The following is a 17,708-nucleotide window of genomic DNA, read 5'->3' on the forward strand; positions in this document are numbered from 1 at the left end:
CTATAGTAAATAATCCAAAAGTTTCAAAGCACATTTTGGGCTATTTTGCTCAAATATACTTTGATTTAGATAAATTAACTTTTATTTCACCGTGGTAGTAGAAATTATACCGCGAAACTCTGGGATGGCTTAGTGTGTAGAGGAAGCATGTTATGGACTAATGAGAAGTTTTACTTTACCTTGCTATTTAATTTAATCAATTTATTTTTTTAATTGAAATATAGTTGATTTGCAATTTTCTGTTAGTTTCAGGTGTACAGCAAAGTGATTCAGTTATACATACATATATATCTATTCTTTTTCAGATTCTTTTCCCTTATAGGCTATTACAGAATATTGAGTATAGTTCTCTGTGCTATACAGTAGGTCCTTGTTGGTTACCTCTTTTATGTATAGCAGTGTTTATATGTTAATCTCAAGGTCCTAATTTATCCCTCCCAACCCTTTTCCCCTTTGGTAACCATAGGCTTGTTTTTTATGTCTGTGGGTTTATTTCTGTTTTGTATATAAGTTCATTTGTATCATTTTTTTTAGATTCCACACATAAGTGATATCATATTTGTATTTGTCTGGCTTACTTGCTATGATAATCTCTAGGCCCATCCATGTTGCTACAGATGACATTATCATTCTTTTTTATGGCTGAGTAATATTCCATTACATAAATATACCACATCTTCTTTATCCATTCCTCTGTTGTTGGACATTTAGGTTGCTTCCATGTCTTGGCTATTCTAAATAGTGCTGCAATGCACATTGGGGTGCATGCATCCCGCTCCTGGGCATATATTCGGGGAAAACCATAATTCGAAAAGATGCATACACCCCAATATCTTGCTATTTTTGAATGGCCTGAAATTTAACACACATACCTCATGTCAGGTCTTGAACAAAACCTATCGATGATTCTCTAGTCAAGAATATAACCTATCTCTTAACTGTCTGCCCAGTTAAGGAAGAGATTAAACCCTGGCTATCCAGAGCCATTTGACCAAATCAAGGCTATGTATTTTTCCCATTCAGAACAATTACATTTGTTAATTTACAATTATCAATGCTATTAACACATTAATTAAAAAGCTAATTTTTACAAGATCAGAAAACGCAATCAACTTTAACTGCGTTATGACAGAGGCTACGTCTCTTGTGATGGGAAGAAGTTTGGAATTATGATTAAAATAAAAGTAGTCAAAATGAGGGTCAAGTAGATTTAATGCAAATATATTTTTACAGCTTAATAGAAGCTTATTAACATATGGAAAGCCATCTTGGCTTTTCCTGAATTCCTGAATAGTGTAATAGATTCTAAATGACAGCACTGGATGGTGTGTGATCTTGGATTTGGTGACCACTCCTTTCTCTCACTTTAGTGTCACTTTCCTCTTAACACAATATCATCTTTGTTGGGAGTCTCACACCCTTCGCCAAGATTTTATTCCAGTCTCTGAATTCGATAAAGGAGGCAGAGAAGTTTCAAAGTGATAGCACTGATAAAATACAAGTTTCGTCTCACTGCTGTTGCTTGAACCAAGCCCGCATTATCTTCTCAAAGTTGTCATGCTTTCAGAAATTTTCAGTGTGCTTTGTCTAAGAAGATGTAAAAAAAAAAAAAAAAAAAAAAGTTTATTTTGTCTTTCAACAAACCCATTCCATACTGTTATGTGAATACTTGAAAATTACTCCCTTTTAAAATTATTTTTTATTCCTAAAGTTAAAAATTTTCCTTTTTGAAGTGTAAACCACTCCATGTTTTTGTTTTAAGTTATTAGCTTAGTATATAAACTTCCAAATAATCAGACAATGACATATCTCCAATGAGCACAGAATTCTGACAAAGTCTGGTGTTGTCAGCTAAGGCCTGTGTGTCTTGTGGGGGGAAGCTTGGGGCATCCTCACATTGTGATGTATCCCAAGTTGAGTGGATCTGTGGTCTACTGGTAACCACAGAAACAATGAACACTTTACAGTGTTAATACCTGTTTAGTGGACAATTAGTGCAGTGCATCCTCTGGTGATTTTCACTTGTGTAGCAGTTTTGCATTTGAGATCACTTTGACCTTTTCTATCTAATTTGATGGTCACAAAAAACTGGTGAGATGAAAGTGGCCCCTGGCATAGCCTTCATCTGACAGGTGAATAAGCTACCACTGAGAAGAGTAGGGGATGTGCCCAGGTCACACGCTGAGAGGCCAGGTCTTGAGCCCAGAGTTCAAGTTCTCTTCCCACCATGACATTCACACTGTCTCTCCACCAAGCCTTCAGAAACACCGCTCTTGTTGCAGCCCCCATGGATGTGTTGTTGATATCCACATAGATCTTGAGAAAAGCATAGTTGGGACCAGTAGTAACTGCTAAGTGACTAGAAAGGGGGTTTCCTAAACTGGTAAACGTCCCCTAGTCTTACTATTTGTACCACTTCTAGTGAGACATAATGCATAAACACACATTGGAATATGTTTTAAAAACATTGGCAAAGTAAATATTTGATAACATATATAATTGTGCTTTTCTATTTTTGAAACCCTGGTTCAGTTATTTTTATGTGAATACCTATTCCATGGCCTTGGATATTTGCACTATTAATTTAAAAATAGGACAAGGATTTAGATAAAAGTAAATGGGCTGTGTAGGATTAGTCCTAGGTTACTTTACCTGCAATTATGAAGGCTTTTTAGCATTTTTACCTATTCCCAGTTATAAAGACTTACTACCACAGAAAAAAAGCCATTATGAGATCTTTAATTTCAAAATGCTTTGACTTAAGTTTATGAAATGTGTATGCAGGATTAATCATTTTATAATGACTAATGGTACATGTGTTACCTTCTTTTTTATGTAATACATATCTATTTAATAGTCTGAGTATCTGTAATTCTTTTATTCATTCGACAAACATTGGGTACCCCGAGGTGCCAGGCACTGGTCTGTCCTGTGTGCTGGGCATATATCAGAGAACAAGGCAGTAGAAGACCCTGCAAAAAAAAAAAAATGTAGTTTGAGTATCTTCATTAAATGATTCTCTGTTAAGGAGTCATTTTTAATAAAAAATTTAATTTTGTATATTTTCTTTTTTTCAGCTTTATTGGATTATAATTGACAAATAAAATTGTAAGATATATAAAGTGTACCTCATGACAATTTTACATATATATATGAAGGATTCCTCTTATCTAGCTGACACATTCGTCAACTCAAATATTTTTCTTTTTTTTTCTTTTTTTCTTTAGTGAGAACATTCAAGTTCTATTCTCCTAGCGAATTTCAATTATACTATGTTGAACTATATATCAAATATACAGTGTTATCAACTGTAATCACCATGCTGTACATTAGATCCTCAGCTCTTTTTCATCTTATATAGTTATATTTATTTTAAAGTCAGTTTATGAAGTTTGTAAGTTGACGACTCTCAAAAGTTTTTGTCTATAAACAAGTGTGACGTGTGTGTGGATCACTGTGCTTGGCCCTGTGAAGATGGAAGAAAAGGAAAGGAGTTATTCTGCTTATTTTTGGAATTTTACTTGACTTTACAAAGGGTTAAGCAAACACTCCCGTCAAAAAAAAATTACACAGCTATTTTTAGAAGCTGTTTTCTGATCCATTTTCAGTTTTTATTTTATCTCAGGTGGCAAATGTAGGTGCTCCAATTTTGAAGTTTTCTGCAAATATAAATATAACTGAATCCCCCCAAATAGTTTCTATTTTGAATTCAATTTCATATCTCTCTGAGGGCTATATTCAATATCGGGATTTCTATCACCAAACTGAAGATGATGAAAGGGAAGAATGATGATTTTTTTCTTCCCCCAGAATACCAATCTGTTGCTGACAGAGCCAGATTAGAAGTCAAAAATCTGGAAATCAACTGTACTCCAATAGAAATTTTTAAAAAAAGAAGGCAAAATTCTCTTTCATTAATTATTAATCATACCGCCATTGTTTAAAAAGTCACAAGTAGTGCTTGCTTCTAAGTAGAAAAGGAAAATTCAGAGAGTAGGAAAAAGGAATTGAATTTACCTGAGTGTAAATTTAAATATGCTTCTCTCCTCCTTAGGAGAGAGTTATGTGTGTGGCTCAATAGAGCCCTTCAAGAAGCTGGAGTACACCAAGAACGTGAACCCCAACTGGTCCGTGAATGTCAAGACCACCTCTGCTTCGCGGGCAGTGTCCTCGCTGGCCACCGCCAAAGGGAGCCCTTCGGAGGTGCGGGAGAATAAGGATTTCATTCGGCCCAAGCTGGTCACCATCATCAGAAGTGGAGTGAAGCCGCGGAAAGCTGTCAGGATTCTGCTGAACAAGAAGACGGCTCACTCCTTTGAACAGGTTCTCACTGACATCACCGATGCCATCAAGCTGGACTCGGGAGTGGTGAAACGCCTCTACACCCTGGATGGGAAGCAGGTAAGGGAGGTATCATGCTGTGACCTTGACTTTACGGGCAAGAACCAGGGAGTTGGGGGATTTGTGCAGCATATGGTGGAGACCTGAAACATACATTTTACTGATGTTGAGGGACTTGGGTCGTTTAGTCAATGCATACATAGCTTTTGCCCCCAAACCAGTTCAAGGATAGAGTTAGCACAGGATTAACCACTGAAATCAAGTACAAATATAGACCTATGAAGCTTAAATGATTACTCAGAGATTTCTACTTTTCCAGTCATTCATTGCTTAACATAATGGTGCCTTTTTCAGCCATCTGTTTTCAATTTGTTTATATAGTAATGTCTTATCACCTTGAGCAGGACCGAGCTATAGAGGTAGACTCTGACCAGTAGAGAAAAATCTGAGTCCTTTCTTTGACCTAAATAATATTTCATAGTTTTATGTCTCAGTAATGCTCACTAGTGAGATTTATTTACATTTTATAGATTTTTATGTGCATATCTAAGGAATGAAATATTTCCATCTGGATGGCTTTTAAGAGGCATATTTCTAGAATATTATACATCTTGTATCAAAAACATAATTTCAGAATTACAATGAAAAGGTTTTCCTTTACTGTGGAATGTACATCAGTCAGTTTGGGTGAGTGGACATCTTAATGTGCATTGCTCAGATGAACTTAAAGGAAGTCTTGTGTGGACTTTTGCAAAGATTTGACAGAACCCTGATGGTGAGCTGAATAAAAGAACACTGATATATGGACAGAGGAATTTGCTGGTCATTCAGAGTTTACCAGTGTCTTTTGGTTTCAGATTATAGTTTTTAGTACACTGTATTTGTTTGAAATTTTGTTTTTAACATGGATCTGTCCACTTGTTTTTTAGAAATTATTTTGAGGGATAATTTGAATGATTTGTGTATAGAGTACATATTAAAGATCAAAGCTAGATTCATAAAAGATTGATCTTATTAAGTAGAAGACTCATCCAGGTTCTTGAAGGCTAACACATGCAAACTTTATGAATTAGAAATAGATGCAAATACTAGAGAGTGTTAGTAATGAAAAAAATAGGGATGAATTCCTCCCCTGGGAATCCATTCAAATGCTCTAAATTATAAAATTCATTAGGAGAAAACGGAAGATCTGCCAGTTCATTTATATTCACCTGCCTTCTGCTTGTCTCATAAAACTTCCCTTAAGTGTCACGTGGATAAGGATTCTTAGGAAATTTCCAGTCTTCTAGATCTAAGAGGGTGTAGCCTGAATGTCACCAATATATCAGTGATGAAAAAGTCCATAGCTGCCTTGTGAATTACAGCAGCAATAAGATGGCAAGGTTCACATTTAAACACTTAAGCCCTTCAGTGGTTCCCTTTGTAGTGAACTACTCAACCATCTTGTAGTTCTACATTTTTGTGATTTTTCTCAAGATGGGATTTTACGTGTTTTCATAAAAAGTAAAATTTACAACAAAGAATATGCATTGATAAATGTTCCTCCTCCCACCTTGCTTCCGAATTTTGGGGTTCCAAATTGCTACACACTGAATTAAAAAATTGGCTTTAATTATGTAAGCTAAATTGCCATCAACTGATCATTTGTTTATTCCAAGAATGAATTCCTAGAATAGATATTATGATGTTGTCAGTGGTTTTTGTCCTTTTAGGAATTTATCTAGTGTCCCTATTTTATAATGGCTGTTTTTGTTTATGAACCAAATTTAGGTCCAATCACCTGATGTGAAGCAAAGCCAATCTACTGACATTAGGTTGTGGTGAAGGAAGGTGTAGCACTTATTGCAGGGCCAAGCAAGGAGAACCGGCAGCTCATGCTCGAAAGACCTGTGGCTTTTAGGGAAGTATTTTTAAAGGCAAGGTGAGGGACAAGGTCTCAGGGTGCATGATCAGCTCATGTACATCCCTCTAATTGGTTGGTGGTGAGGTAACAGGGTGGTATTTTGGGCACTAACATCATCAACCTTCTGGTTCCAACTGGTCTGGGGTCTATGTGCTGGTGGTCAGCATGCAGTTAACTTCTTCAACCTGATGGGGGTTTTAGTATCTGCAAAACAACTCAAGGATATGGCTCAGGTCATTATCTATAGCCCTTGAGGAGGGACTAAAGGTCTGTGACATTGTTTTATGGCTAAATTATTGTTATTTTGTCTTGCTTGATTGTCTTCCTTTGTTTCTGTATTTTCTCATTTCTCTGATTAAATTCCCTTTGGAACTTGCAGAAGGCCTAGGAGGCTAAAACTTTTCTAAAAACAAGAGTCAGGGGACACAGGGGTCTGTCCCCAAAAGGCCCTGCAGGGTCCTGCTTGGTTTCATTTTTGCTGTGGTTTACATGTAAATAATGCAAAGTAATGGAAAGGTCCAAGGTTTAATGTCAGAAGACCAAGATTCAGATCTTGGCTCAGCCACAGGTTTTTTACATTTTTAGCAAATCACTTAACGGTGATTTGCTAAAAGTGATTTAGCAAATCACTATACTCATAAGAAAAACATGGATGAAATGATCACCACTATTTCACAGGGTGCTTGTGGGAGCAATTCTGATAAATAAGTGAAAGCAATCTGGAACTATAGTAATAACGACCGTAGCTTTATTGAGCATTATTCTGAATGTTTTGCACGTCGTAGCTTGTTTAATCCTAACAGCTCAGTTATTATCCCCACTTAACAGATGAGGATATTAAGACACAGAACTTGTTAATAAAAAAACATGTCCAAGGCCACACAGATACAAACGGCAGAGTTGGAATTTGAACCAGTCTCTCTCCAGAGCTTGTGGTCATGACCACTGTACACAGCAGATTATAGTAGAACACCAGAGATGCAAATGTACGGAAAAAGAATTTTCGAGTCAGTAATTGGTACAAGGAATATCATCTGAAGGTTTTCTGTCATGAGTTTTTCCCCTGCAGTCATCCCGCTGACTATTGTATTCAGCTGTTTTCTCGTGGAGCTGATTCAGGTCGCCTTCGTGGCATTGCCTCAATTGTGGCATATTCTCTTCATAGCAGGAGTGGGAAAAAGCTGCAGAGGAACTGGATGGTTAAGTAGAAAGAATATAAAGACTTTCTGCTTGATTCCTTCCTCATGGACCCCGGGAGTCTTTAGAATCATTTCTGTTCAAAAGAGAAATCTGCCCCCATAAGCCATTTGTGAGAGGGATTCTTTGACAGCTTGGGCTGTGACCAAGGCTTGCTAAGCCTCTGAGAAAAAATCACTTCCCTCCAAGCCCTCCTGTTACGTGACACTCTGCCATAGGAGGGTGGCACCCTATGCTGCCACCATCTTACCCAGCCCATTGTGGCATCAGGGTCCACATGCTGTCCACAGGACATCACCCTTAAGATCACTTGCCTGCCTCTCTTTTTTTCTTTTAATAGTATAACTGAGCCCTTGTATTAAAATCCAAAGGCCAATAAAGCTTTTAAAGGTAATTTCTTGTATTGAGGAAATAGAATTGTTTAAATAATTAACAGTTTGAGTGCTTTGGATGAATGGGTAGAGAGGAAGCTATACAAGCAGGAATGGCTTTTCAGATTGCCTTTGGGCTGCCTGCAGAGGTATCCATGGGAAGGAAACTGGTGACTCTGGGATTTCTGATGGTGGAACAGTGCAAGCCCGTGCCGGCTGTTACATATGGTACCCAGAGATGGGGGCTGGAGGACGTGGACCACGTGCCCTTGTCACTCGTCCTCCTTGCTCATCGGCCTCTTGGCTTTGCTTTAAGCCCTAGCCTATGAGGTCATTATACAGCGCTTTTTTGAGGTGTTTTGACGGAGATGAGGAAATCAACGTATTGGAAGTGCTGCACCATATAGAAGACATTTTGCAGGAACATGCAGTTTCCCTGGATGGCCGTTGTGGTTCATGAGTGGGCTGTTTGTGAGTGAACCTTTTCTGATTATTTCAACTCCATTCTTTATCCAGTGGCATTGAAGCTTTGGTTAAAGGTTCCTGCAACCTTGCTGCCCCCTCCTCTCCCCTGTCGGGGGCCTCTGCTCACCAGGTGATCAGGCACTTTTGCCGGCATGCTTAGGAGGTCAAGGCTCTTGCCGCGTCTTATTTTCAGTGACGCATTTTTTATCTGGGCACTGATTAAGGGCCCCCAAAGATGGACAGAGGGCATTTTCTAGTTGAAGGTTAAAATCATATCCCCTTTCTCCGTGTTCAGGGGTGGCTCTGCAGGGTGTGAGAGTCTTTTCCTCTTGTCCCAGTCCAGGCTCTGGGTGTTGGAATTTTTCTGTGGGTTATTCACTCACCCTGCTAGGAAGCTAATCCCAGAGGTCATTTGGAGTGTGACTCATTTTTAAATGATTAAAATAAGCCCAAAACGTACAAGATTTGCTGAAAAGATATACTTGCGTATCTCCTAATACCTTTTTTGGAACAGCTAATCAGGCTGTCTTGAACTGCTTAGTCTTCAGCATCTGTGATTACTGGATCCTTGCTTAGAAACATAAACAGCAGCAAGTCTTAGAACACTTAGTGCCTAAGCAGGCAATTTATACTGTGCAGATCATAGATAAGGCACTTCGCAACGATCCCCCATTTCCCAACTGAAGTGTAAGTCATGAGAAACCAGATTGCTCTTTAAGTAGAAGATGTATTCACATCCCATCTTATCTAGTCTTTGACGTTGAAGATCTGTATAAAATAACAATATACTTTAGTATCAGAGGAAAAACTCACTCAGGGGTATTGTATTTATCTTACAGACGTTTCACATAGGTCATGCACTTTGTAAAATCCACCACTGCTGCAAGCTAGCTTGAGCAAACAACTTATTGTCTTTGTAATATGGAAAAACACTGGGACTAACTCAGCTAAAGTAAAGGTACTCATAAACTGATTTAGATGGTAAACTGAGAAGAGGCATCATAGCTGCTCTCTTAGTCCATTAGGGCTGTAATAACAAAATACCACAGACTGGGTGGCTTATATGCAAAATAAATTTATTTCTTCCAGTCCTGCAGGCTGGAAGTCCAGTATCAAGGTGCCAGCATGTTTGGTCTGGTGAGAGCCCACTTTCTGGTTTTGCAGTGTTCTCACATGGCAGAAGGGGCTAGGGAGGTTTGTGGGGTCTCTTTAATAAGGGCACTAATCCCATTCATGAGAGCTTCACCCACAAGACCTAATCACCTCCCAAAGCACCCTCCCTCCTAATACGGTCACCTTGGGGGTTAGGTTTCAACATATGAGGTTTTGGGGGACACAAACATTCTGACTAAAGCAGCTGCTTTGTAAAGGAAATCCCAGTTGCTGTCAATATATTAGTTAGTATGTCTTCTCAGTATCTTTTGATCATTGGTCCCCTCACCTGTTACAAACATAAAGCTCAAAAGATGCTTATAAATGAGTCATAATAATTGCAGCCGTTTACTTTAGGTAGGTAGTTTATGAGTTTATTGGAATGCAGGAAATGGTGATACCATGCATAGGAATTTATCAATCAGAAGTCACAAAATGGCCTTTGGTTTTTTTCCTTTTGGTTTTTAATACCTAATTCTAATCTGAAGTAAAAATAATTTGGTTCACGCTTGAGTTTAGAGAGCTTAGAATAGTTCTCCACGCAAGTTAAAGAAGTGGTACATATTACTACCACATCTGACCTTGGCTGTAGCAATTAATGAGTATAGAAAATGTGAAAACCAAAGGTTTCTGAATGAAAAAGAAGGAATTTAGGATGTGAAAGGGTTTGGTTGGACTGGAAAAGGATTTTTCTGTAGCTGTTGGTAACAGTGATGTGTGTGTGTGTGTGTGTGTGTGTGTTTAAATAAAAACTTCTGTGACAGCTCTAAGTTTTTTAAGCATATTTAAAACCTTTATTCTTGTTATACAGATTTTTACTCTTATGATTTGGTATATATGTTGTGAAAGTGCATGTAACACTTTTTAGTTTTGTTTGCAACTGATGTAAAAAACAGTTGATACAAATAATTTAGCTTTCACTTTAAAATGTCAAATTAAAATTTCCTGCAGACGCTCAGAGCACATGTTCAGCCATTCTCACGATTTGCCGGAGCTCAGAATTGCTGGGAAATCTTAGCTGTTTTCAGAGAAAAAGGAGCTTAAGAATCGTTATGATACTTCACTCCGGGAATTAAAGTGCCCAGAATGGAGTGTGTTATTTTACATTATGTAGCTTTGGTTGATACTCAGGATTTATCGGCTACACCTGTCCTTATGTAGGTTTTCATTCCCCCAAGTTGGGAAAAGTTAAGTCCTCGTCTTCCAGTCTTAGCGCCTCTGACAATGTAATTAATTATGGGTGCCTGCAGTGGCGTGTATTTTAAGGTTTCGATTGGCCTCAGCAAAAGTCAGTTTTCTGGAAATTGAATTCTGATTTGCTGTCAAATGAGTTCTGAGTTCCCCAGCGGCCCCCTGTTGAACTGAAGATGTGCTGAAACCCTCCCTCTGCTGGGCCGCGGGTGCTGGGGCACTTTCCCCAGTTGGGGGCTTTGGGATCATCTCCTGGTGCTGACTTCTGCTTTTACAAAGGCTGGGAGCCTGATTTGGCCTGTGAGCTTCGTCTGCCCTGAGGGAGCACGTTGGAATGAGGAACAGACTTGGACTTTCACGTCAGCTGGGCCTGAGCTCAGATTTCAGTCTGAAAAATCTAGCTTGATCCAGTTTCTCATTCAGGCCTGGAAACCTTAGTTCCCCACTTAAGTGATGAAGTTTAAAAATCCTGTATATTGAATTTACTTGTAATGAGGAAATTTGCTTACATCTGTTGTAATGTAAGCATAGGGATTGATATATGCAGTGATATAGTACAGAAGAGAAACGCTAGTTTTTATAGATGAGTTTCAAACACATGGTTTTAAACTGATAGACTTGGGGTCAAGTCTGTCCTCTCCCCCTGGTCACAGTGAAATCTGCCCTCCCACTGGGAAGTTTAATTCTCTGGTACTCCTTCGTTTTCTCATATGTGTAATGGGACTGATAATAATGCTTGCTTTATACGTTGTCATGAGGATTAAATGAAACCATCTGTGTGACAAATTTAGCACTGTGGTAGGCACTTAACTATTGGTAGTTCTTATACCTGAAAAGCTAAGGGTAAATTGTTTTTTGTTTTTGAAAAACAATCATATTTTAAATGTGTTGAGGGAACTCACTATTTAAAGTTACCCTTTAATAATTACTAATCATATCTACCTTTGTAAATGTGTCTTTTCACATGAAAATGCTCCATGGTATAATGAAAAGAGCGTGGAAATTGAAATGAGATGCTTATAAGATCAAATCCTGACTTTATCGCGCATTAGCTGTGTGGCCTTTGGCAAATCAGACTCTGAATCTCAGTTTTCTCTTTAAAATGGCAATAAAAAAGCATACCTCATAGTGTTGGTGGGATGATTAATTGAGAAGATATGTACATAAAGGCCCTGGCTTGATATATGGTAGGTCCTCTATAACTATTAGTCCCTCTCCCTGCTGTCTTCAAGTTCCAGGCTTTCCTAAAAGTACAGGACACGTGGTTGTAGAATGCTGTCAATGTAGAATTGGTCATTTTGCATTGTTTCCATTGTCTGTATTGTAGCTAAACGACTAATGATTATATTTTTGTCATTCCATTTCTTGTCAGTCAGTTGTGAATGTAGCCTAGATATTATTTTCTTCACTATCTTCTTTAATTATACCAATCATTTCTTACGAGTAACTTTTTCACAAACCACTACACTAATATAGTAATATTAACCTTATTATTACTATGATTGGTTGAACACCTTCTCTGTGCCCAGTGCCATGGGCTAGTTGCCACATGTCTATCCATCTCATTGAATCATCACCACAGCTCTGCAAAGCAAGAAGCTGATTCTTTCTCAAGATTAATTCAAAGGTGGCCTCTCTGTGAAACATTTCCTGACTTCCCCGTGTAGAACTGACAGCCCCCTCTCCTGGGGGACTCTGTTCAGTCCTTTGTACTTTGTCCTCTGGTACTAACACATTGCTTCCAGTGTTCTGCAAAGCACAGGTCAAGGCCATTTAGGAGCTGGTTGGTCACCTGGGCTGTGCTTGTGTGCAGCCCTCAATGCTAGTGGTGCTCTCTGCCCTGAAACCGCAGATTGTAAGCGGCTCATTATGGCGCTTGTTTTCTAGCTCAGACACCTGCTTCGTTAAAGGCTCTAGGATAATTAAACAAAAACTCATCTGCTAATTTTAGAGCAGTTCCTCAATTGAAAGAACTGTTATCCCATGGGGAAACAATAGATATTCTGCTAGAGAATTTTCACCATCTGAGTCGGGAGAATTGCTCAAAATCTTCCTGACATTGCCTCTGCCATCCAGTGCGTAAAGAGGAGAGATAATTAATACATTTTATGGATTTGAAACTTGGTGATAGGCCAATAAGAAGGTGGCATGAAGAGCATCTGGCCCAACTGTTGCAGACACAGACCTGCAGTGTTCAAGGGCGTTTGTGATGCTGAGTACAGTACGTTGCAGCACATTTTTCTGATTAGTTTAAATCCTTGAAACTAAATTAAATGAAAGAAGGCAGTTTCAGAAATTAAATGGAAATTTTAAAATCCAATTTTAAACCTGAACTGTGTTGTAAACAACATGCCATAGAAACAAAAGGACAGATGGGAGATTTATGTTCTAATTGGCTTTTTCCATGGTAAGATGAATGTATAATTGTTGTAAAGAATTTTGGAGCAAATGAGAAAATATTAAGATAAATTAAAATGACCTACAGTCTCATTGACAAGATGGCTCTTGTTAATATTTTGGCCTATTTTTTGCTTTTTTCTTTAAAAAAAAAAAAATTCAGATCCTACTCTGAATCCAATTTGGTTTCTCGCTTGTAATCTCACATGCTACTGTGTACACTCATGTGCGAAATGTCTTGAAATTATTGTCATTCCATCTCTAATTGTGTTATTTTATTGCCCAGTGTAAGATCCTTGGAAGGCAAGTTGTCCAGCGTTGCTCTCTTTTCTAGTAACTCATCAGTGGACCATCTCCTGACTGAGTTCTGACTTATGGCTGAGTTATAGAGTTCTAAAAGCAGATTGAGAGGCAGACATCATGTGGAGTAGTGACTCTTGAGATGTTATTCAATGTCGTCGGTTATTGGAGGTTAAAAGTGTCTCAGAATTCATTCGCTCTGCTGGGAATCTTCATGGAAAAAAATTATTATTGCATTTCAAAACCTGTCTGATTAAGTCTAGTATTGTTTCATAAATACCAGATAATTTAGGCTTTTTAGGTCAGTTGCAGCTCAATCACCATGATGCTTTTCAAGTCTCTCCCTGAGGGAGAAACACCAGGTAATTCTCTTTCTGTGCCTAATCACGTCTGCTTGTGTTATAATTGTTTGTGAACTTGTGTAAGACCAGAATGTCCTGGAGAAAGAAGACAGTACTATATGGACTTCTGTATTCTTGGCTACCCTTATTAGATGCTTAATATTTATTAAATGATGTTTCTTTTTTTTTTTTTTTTTTTGCGGTACGCGGGCCTCTCACTGCCATGGCCTCGCCCCTTGCAGAGCACAGGCTCCGGACGCACAGGCTCAGCGGCCATGGCTCACGGGCCCAGCCGCTCCGCGGCATGTGGGATCTTCCCGGGCCGGGGCACGAACCCATGTCCCCCGCACTGGCAGGCGGACTCTCAACCACTGCGCCACCAAGGAAGCCCTAAATGATGTTTCTTGATTTTAACTTGTGGCTCAGATTCTGATAAGTAGAATCACATAAATGTAGGACTAGGAGGATCTCTTTGAGAGATCTTTCTACTCTTTCTTCTTCTCTACTTGGAAAACCATAAACTAAACTTACCTTGGCAGGTAGTAAGATAAAATCAATATTTTCTTTAAAAAAAAATCTCCTAGGAAGAAAACAATTCAAGGTAAGCATTATGTTGAAAAAGAAAGGGAGAGACATTTTACCCCGATGCTTTTTCATAGTAATACTATGGGAACTGGTAACTAGTTACACAACAAAATAAGTTGTAGAAAGTCCTGTATGCTCAGGTATATATTCCACCCATGTTCTTTAAAACCTTGTTACCAAGAGGAGTCGGAAGATGGCAGCAGTAATGCCACTGGAGAGCTCGTAGAAATGCAGACGCTCAGGCCTCACCCTAGACCTACTACTGAATCAGAACCTGCATTTTAACAAGATCCTGACACGATCCACATTCATATTAAAGTTGGGGAAGCACAGATCAGGCACAGATCAAGCACAGATCATACTGGACAGTATGAATGGAGCATCGGAATCCAAAGACCTAAAGACGATAAACCCATGCTGTTACTCAGTAGATGGACTTAAACATTAATTTTAGATGACTTTAGCAGTTTTATTTGCATCGTCTCAGTGTCAGTACTAACATCAGACGGCAAGGTATGATTGCCATCAACAAAGTTCTGGATAGCAGCCAGTCCATTAGCATGAAGAGTGTGCCCCCTGCGATTTGGCCTCAGTGGGCTGCCTGTGTGTGGACGATGGATGACTTCCTGTAACGATGGATGACTTCCTGTAACGATGGATGACTTCCTGTAACGATGGATGACTTCCGGTTTGGAGAATAAATGAAAGTTAAGAGATGCAGGGAAGGCTGAACGATAACCATGGAAATGCTGATCCTGATGAAGGGCTTAATGTACGTGGTTGCCGCAGAGTCCATATGCATGCTGTTGGAAGTTTATCTGCATGCTCCCCTCGATAGGCCATACAAATTTAATATTCTCCTCATGGTCCTTCTGAATATCTTCCATGGGGAGGATTGAAAGTCACTAAGCAAGAGTTGGTTTTAGATCTCCAACTGTTGTCAGGCAGAGTCCCTATGCATGAGAAAATTCTCAACATGGAAGATGTCCAGAAAAACACGGGGAAATTTTTAATGTGTGCAGGAAATGGAGGGGCAACTTTTGAAAATAATTTCTAGTTAGTATATCTAGGAATTTAGTGGCCAAGAGTCTTATGTATCACAGACTCAGCTGTTGAGAACTACAGTGGAGGGGTAAACTGGTGTGCAGTGATCACCTAGTAATCAGAATTGGAGTGGTTCTCTTACAGTGCAGCCTGGGAGGCTAAGAGACTGGGGAGATGTAGCCTGCTTAATTCATCTGTCCGCTGCCCATGACCGCACACTACGTAGGGCAGACGTGACTTTGCAAACAGCCACACAGTGCCCGGGAGCTCATCATCAGGGGCTTTTTAAATCTCTGGGATCATAGCTCCAAATTGGGAAAGAAAATAATAAGCTCTAGAAATAAGTGGCATACGCAGAAGCGATAGAATGTTCATTTTTGTCACTGGTTGATGATATAGCCCTGGGAAAAAATAAAATTATGTATTTCTCAAGTCTTTTCTGGGATTGGTGTGCTGGGAAAGGAATAAAGGGCATGCTGGCCATTTTTTCGTTGGGAACATCATTTTCTTTTATAGCAAAAATTCCTTTTCTCCTTTGTTTAAATTTCATGGCGAATTGGTAGACTTTAGCCACTGTGTATTTAAAAAGTATGTCTATTTATTAAACTTTTTCTTTTTTTTTTTTGCATTTGGCAACAGTTATTAAGCCATATAGGAAAAGAAAGGACCTAAGAATATTGTGTATTGATGCCTCTGGTATACTTTCAGGTGGAGGAAATTGAACCTAATCCCATTATTTTATTGTGCGGTGCCCATTGTTGATCGTTGTCATAGAAACAAAGACCTATGCCAGTGTCTGTCAGCTGAGCAGGCTATCCACAGATTCACCTTTGATTTTGCCAAATTGGATCAAGAATTTCACGTGGGTTCTATTGAGATGGTCCTGCTTTAGCTGTTTAATTCACATGCCTTCTAATATTGAGAATATGCATGTTCTCATAGATTTGTTAGGTCAGTAGACATCTATGGAGCATGGGCTTGTGCCAGGAGTTGGGAATATCTCAGTATTCCTCCATTGAGTAGGGGGAGGACTTGGAAGAATTCCTCACAATGGAATCCTAAGCAGCGGAGTCCCTTTAGGACCCCGTAGATTCACTGCTAGGGAAATTTGCATTCTCATTTTTGTTATGTTCAAAACGTAGGAGGTGATTAGTATAGGTAACCTTGCTTGAGGGTGTCCTTGCACTGTTTGGAAATGTGCCTGTCAAGACACTCTTAACAATACCTTTCATTTTAAATATCTAAAAAATATGTTCTACTTTATAGTTTAATTAATAAACACTTCTGGCACATTTGGAATATGAATAACATTGAAAGCCTGCTTCTGTGTACCAGCATGCTAGTAAATAACTTTACATTTAAATTAGTCCCTGTCCTCAAAGCTCGTGGCACATTGTGGAAGGCTTGAGAATAAGTAGTAAGTGAGCTAGCCCTCAGTTTCACTAGCCTGCACTTTCCCAGGGAGGTATGTTGGCAGTCAGATCCTGTAAATCACCGTTCCTTTCCTTGCATCAGTTGAAGTGAGAGGGAAGTTATTTTCAAGATTTTACAAGAATATCAGAATATATGAGAACTGATTTTGGCAATTTTTACCCCCCATATGTACATTTTTGGGCACAAGAGAATGAGGGGAAGGACTAGAGGAAATGTTGATATGGTTTTGAGGTTCAGCAACAGTAATAAATGTTTTTCTTTCAAGGTTTTAAAATTACTTTTTTCAAAGGGAAAAATGAAGCCTTACCCTGTGTATCTAAATTATTGCATGTCTGTATTTTGGATGCTTCATTGCTCTGGAAGGACCTTACTGTAAGGGACTCCATGGTAAATGGATTCTGCTCATTTGACTTTTTCTTTGTCCTATTTGCCTAATAGTTTGGTTTAACACAGTCTGAAGAAAGTGTGTCAGACCAGTTGGGGGGTGTGGCACCAGCTCTGTGCCAGCGTATGAATGATAACACACTGTGTAATGAATCAAAAGTTGGAAGATATTTTCTATCGCAGTAGCTTGAAAGGGTTGGCATGAGCATTGCTGAGTAATTGAGTTTTCAGGAAGGTAAAGACCTGGAGCTGTCCCTGGGTGTGAGGCTTTGTAGAAACGAGAATAAGATCATCTGTATATGGAACCTAACTCAGGGATGATGGCATCAATACGAACACAACAGCAGCTAGCATTTCTTGAATGTTTACCATATGCCAGGCACTAACTAAAGAGTTCTTTTTTACCACCTCAGTAGTATTATGTGGTAGATATTATTGTTATCTCCATTTCACAGATGCAGAAACAAGGGAAACAACTGGTTGACCCAATTGATTAGTATATGATCGAGGCGGACAGACATTCTTAACCACAGTGCCATACTTGGCTTTATATGGTGTTTTGAGTATATAAAATTCACATGAATCTTTTATTTTTTGTAAGAA

The 17,708-nt window shown here is 38.9% G+C and overlaps 1 protein-coding gene across 7 annotated transcripts in view; it reads left to right on the forward strand.

Annotated features, from left to right (window-relative positions):
- DCLK1 (doublecortin like kinase 1) overlaps positions 1-17,708 on the forward strand; it is a gene marked incomplete at both ends in the record, with an annotated part of 316,418 nt that overhangs the window by 11,643 nt on the left and 287,067 nt on the right. For all 7 annotated transcript variants that reach the window (XM_082675943.1, XM_082675947.1, XM_082675948.1 and 4 more), the window contains one exon: positions 4,055-4,401. In XM_082675943.1, coding sequence (XP_082532069.1) covers positions 4,055-4,401 — 347 coding nt within the window. The remainder of the gene's footprint in view (positions 1-4,054; positions 4,402-17,708) is intronic.

Source organism: Grampus griseus (genome assembly GCF_964374135.1).
Source record: "Grampus griseus genome assembly, chromosome: 18".
Classification (NCBI taxonomy): Eukaryota; Metazoa; Chordata; class Mammalia; order Artiodactyla; family Delphinidae; genus Grampus; species Grampus griseus.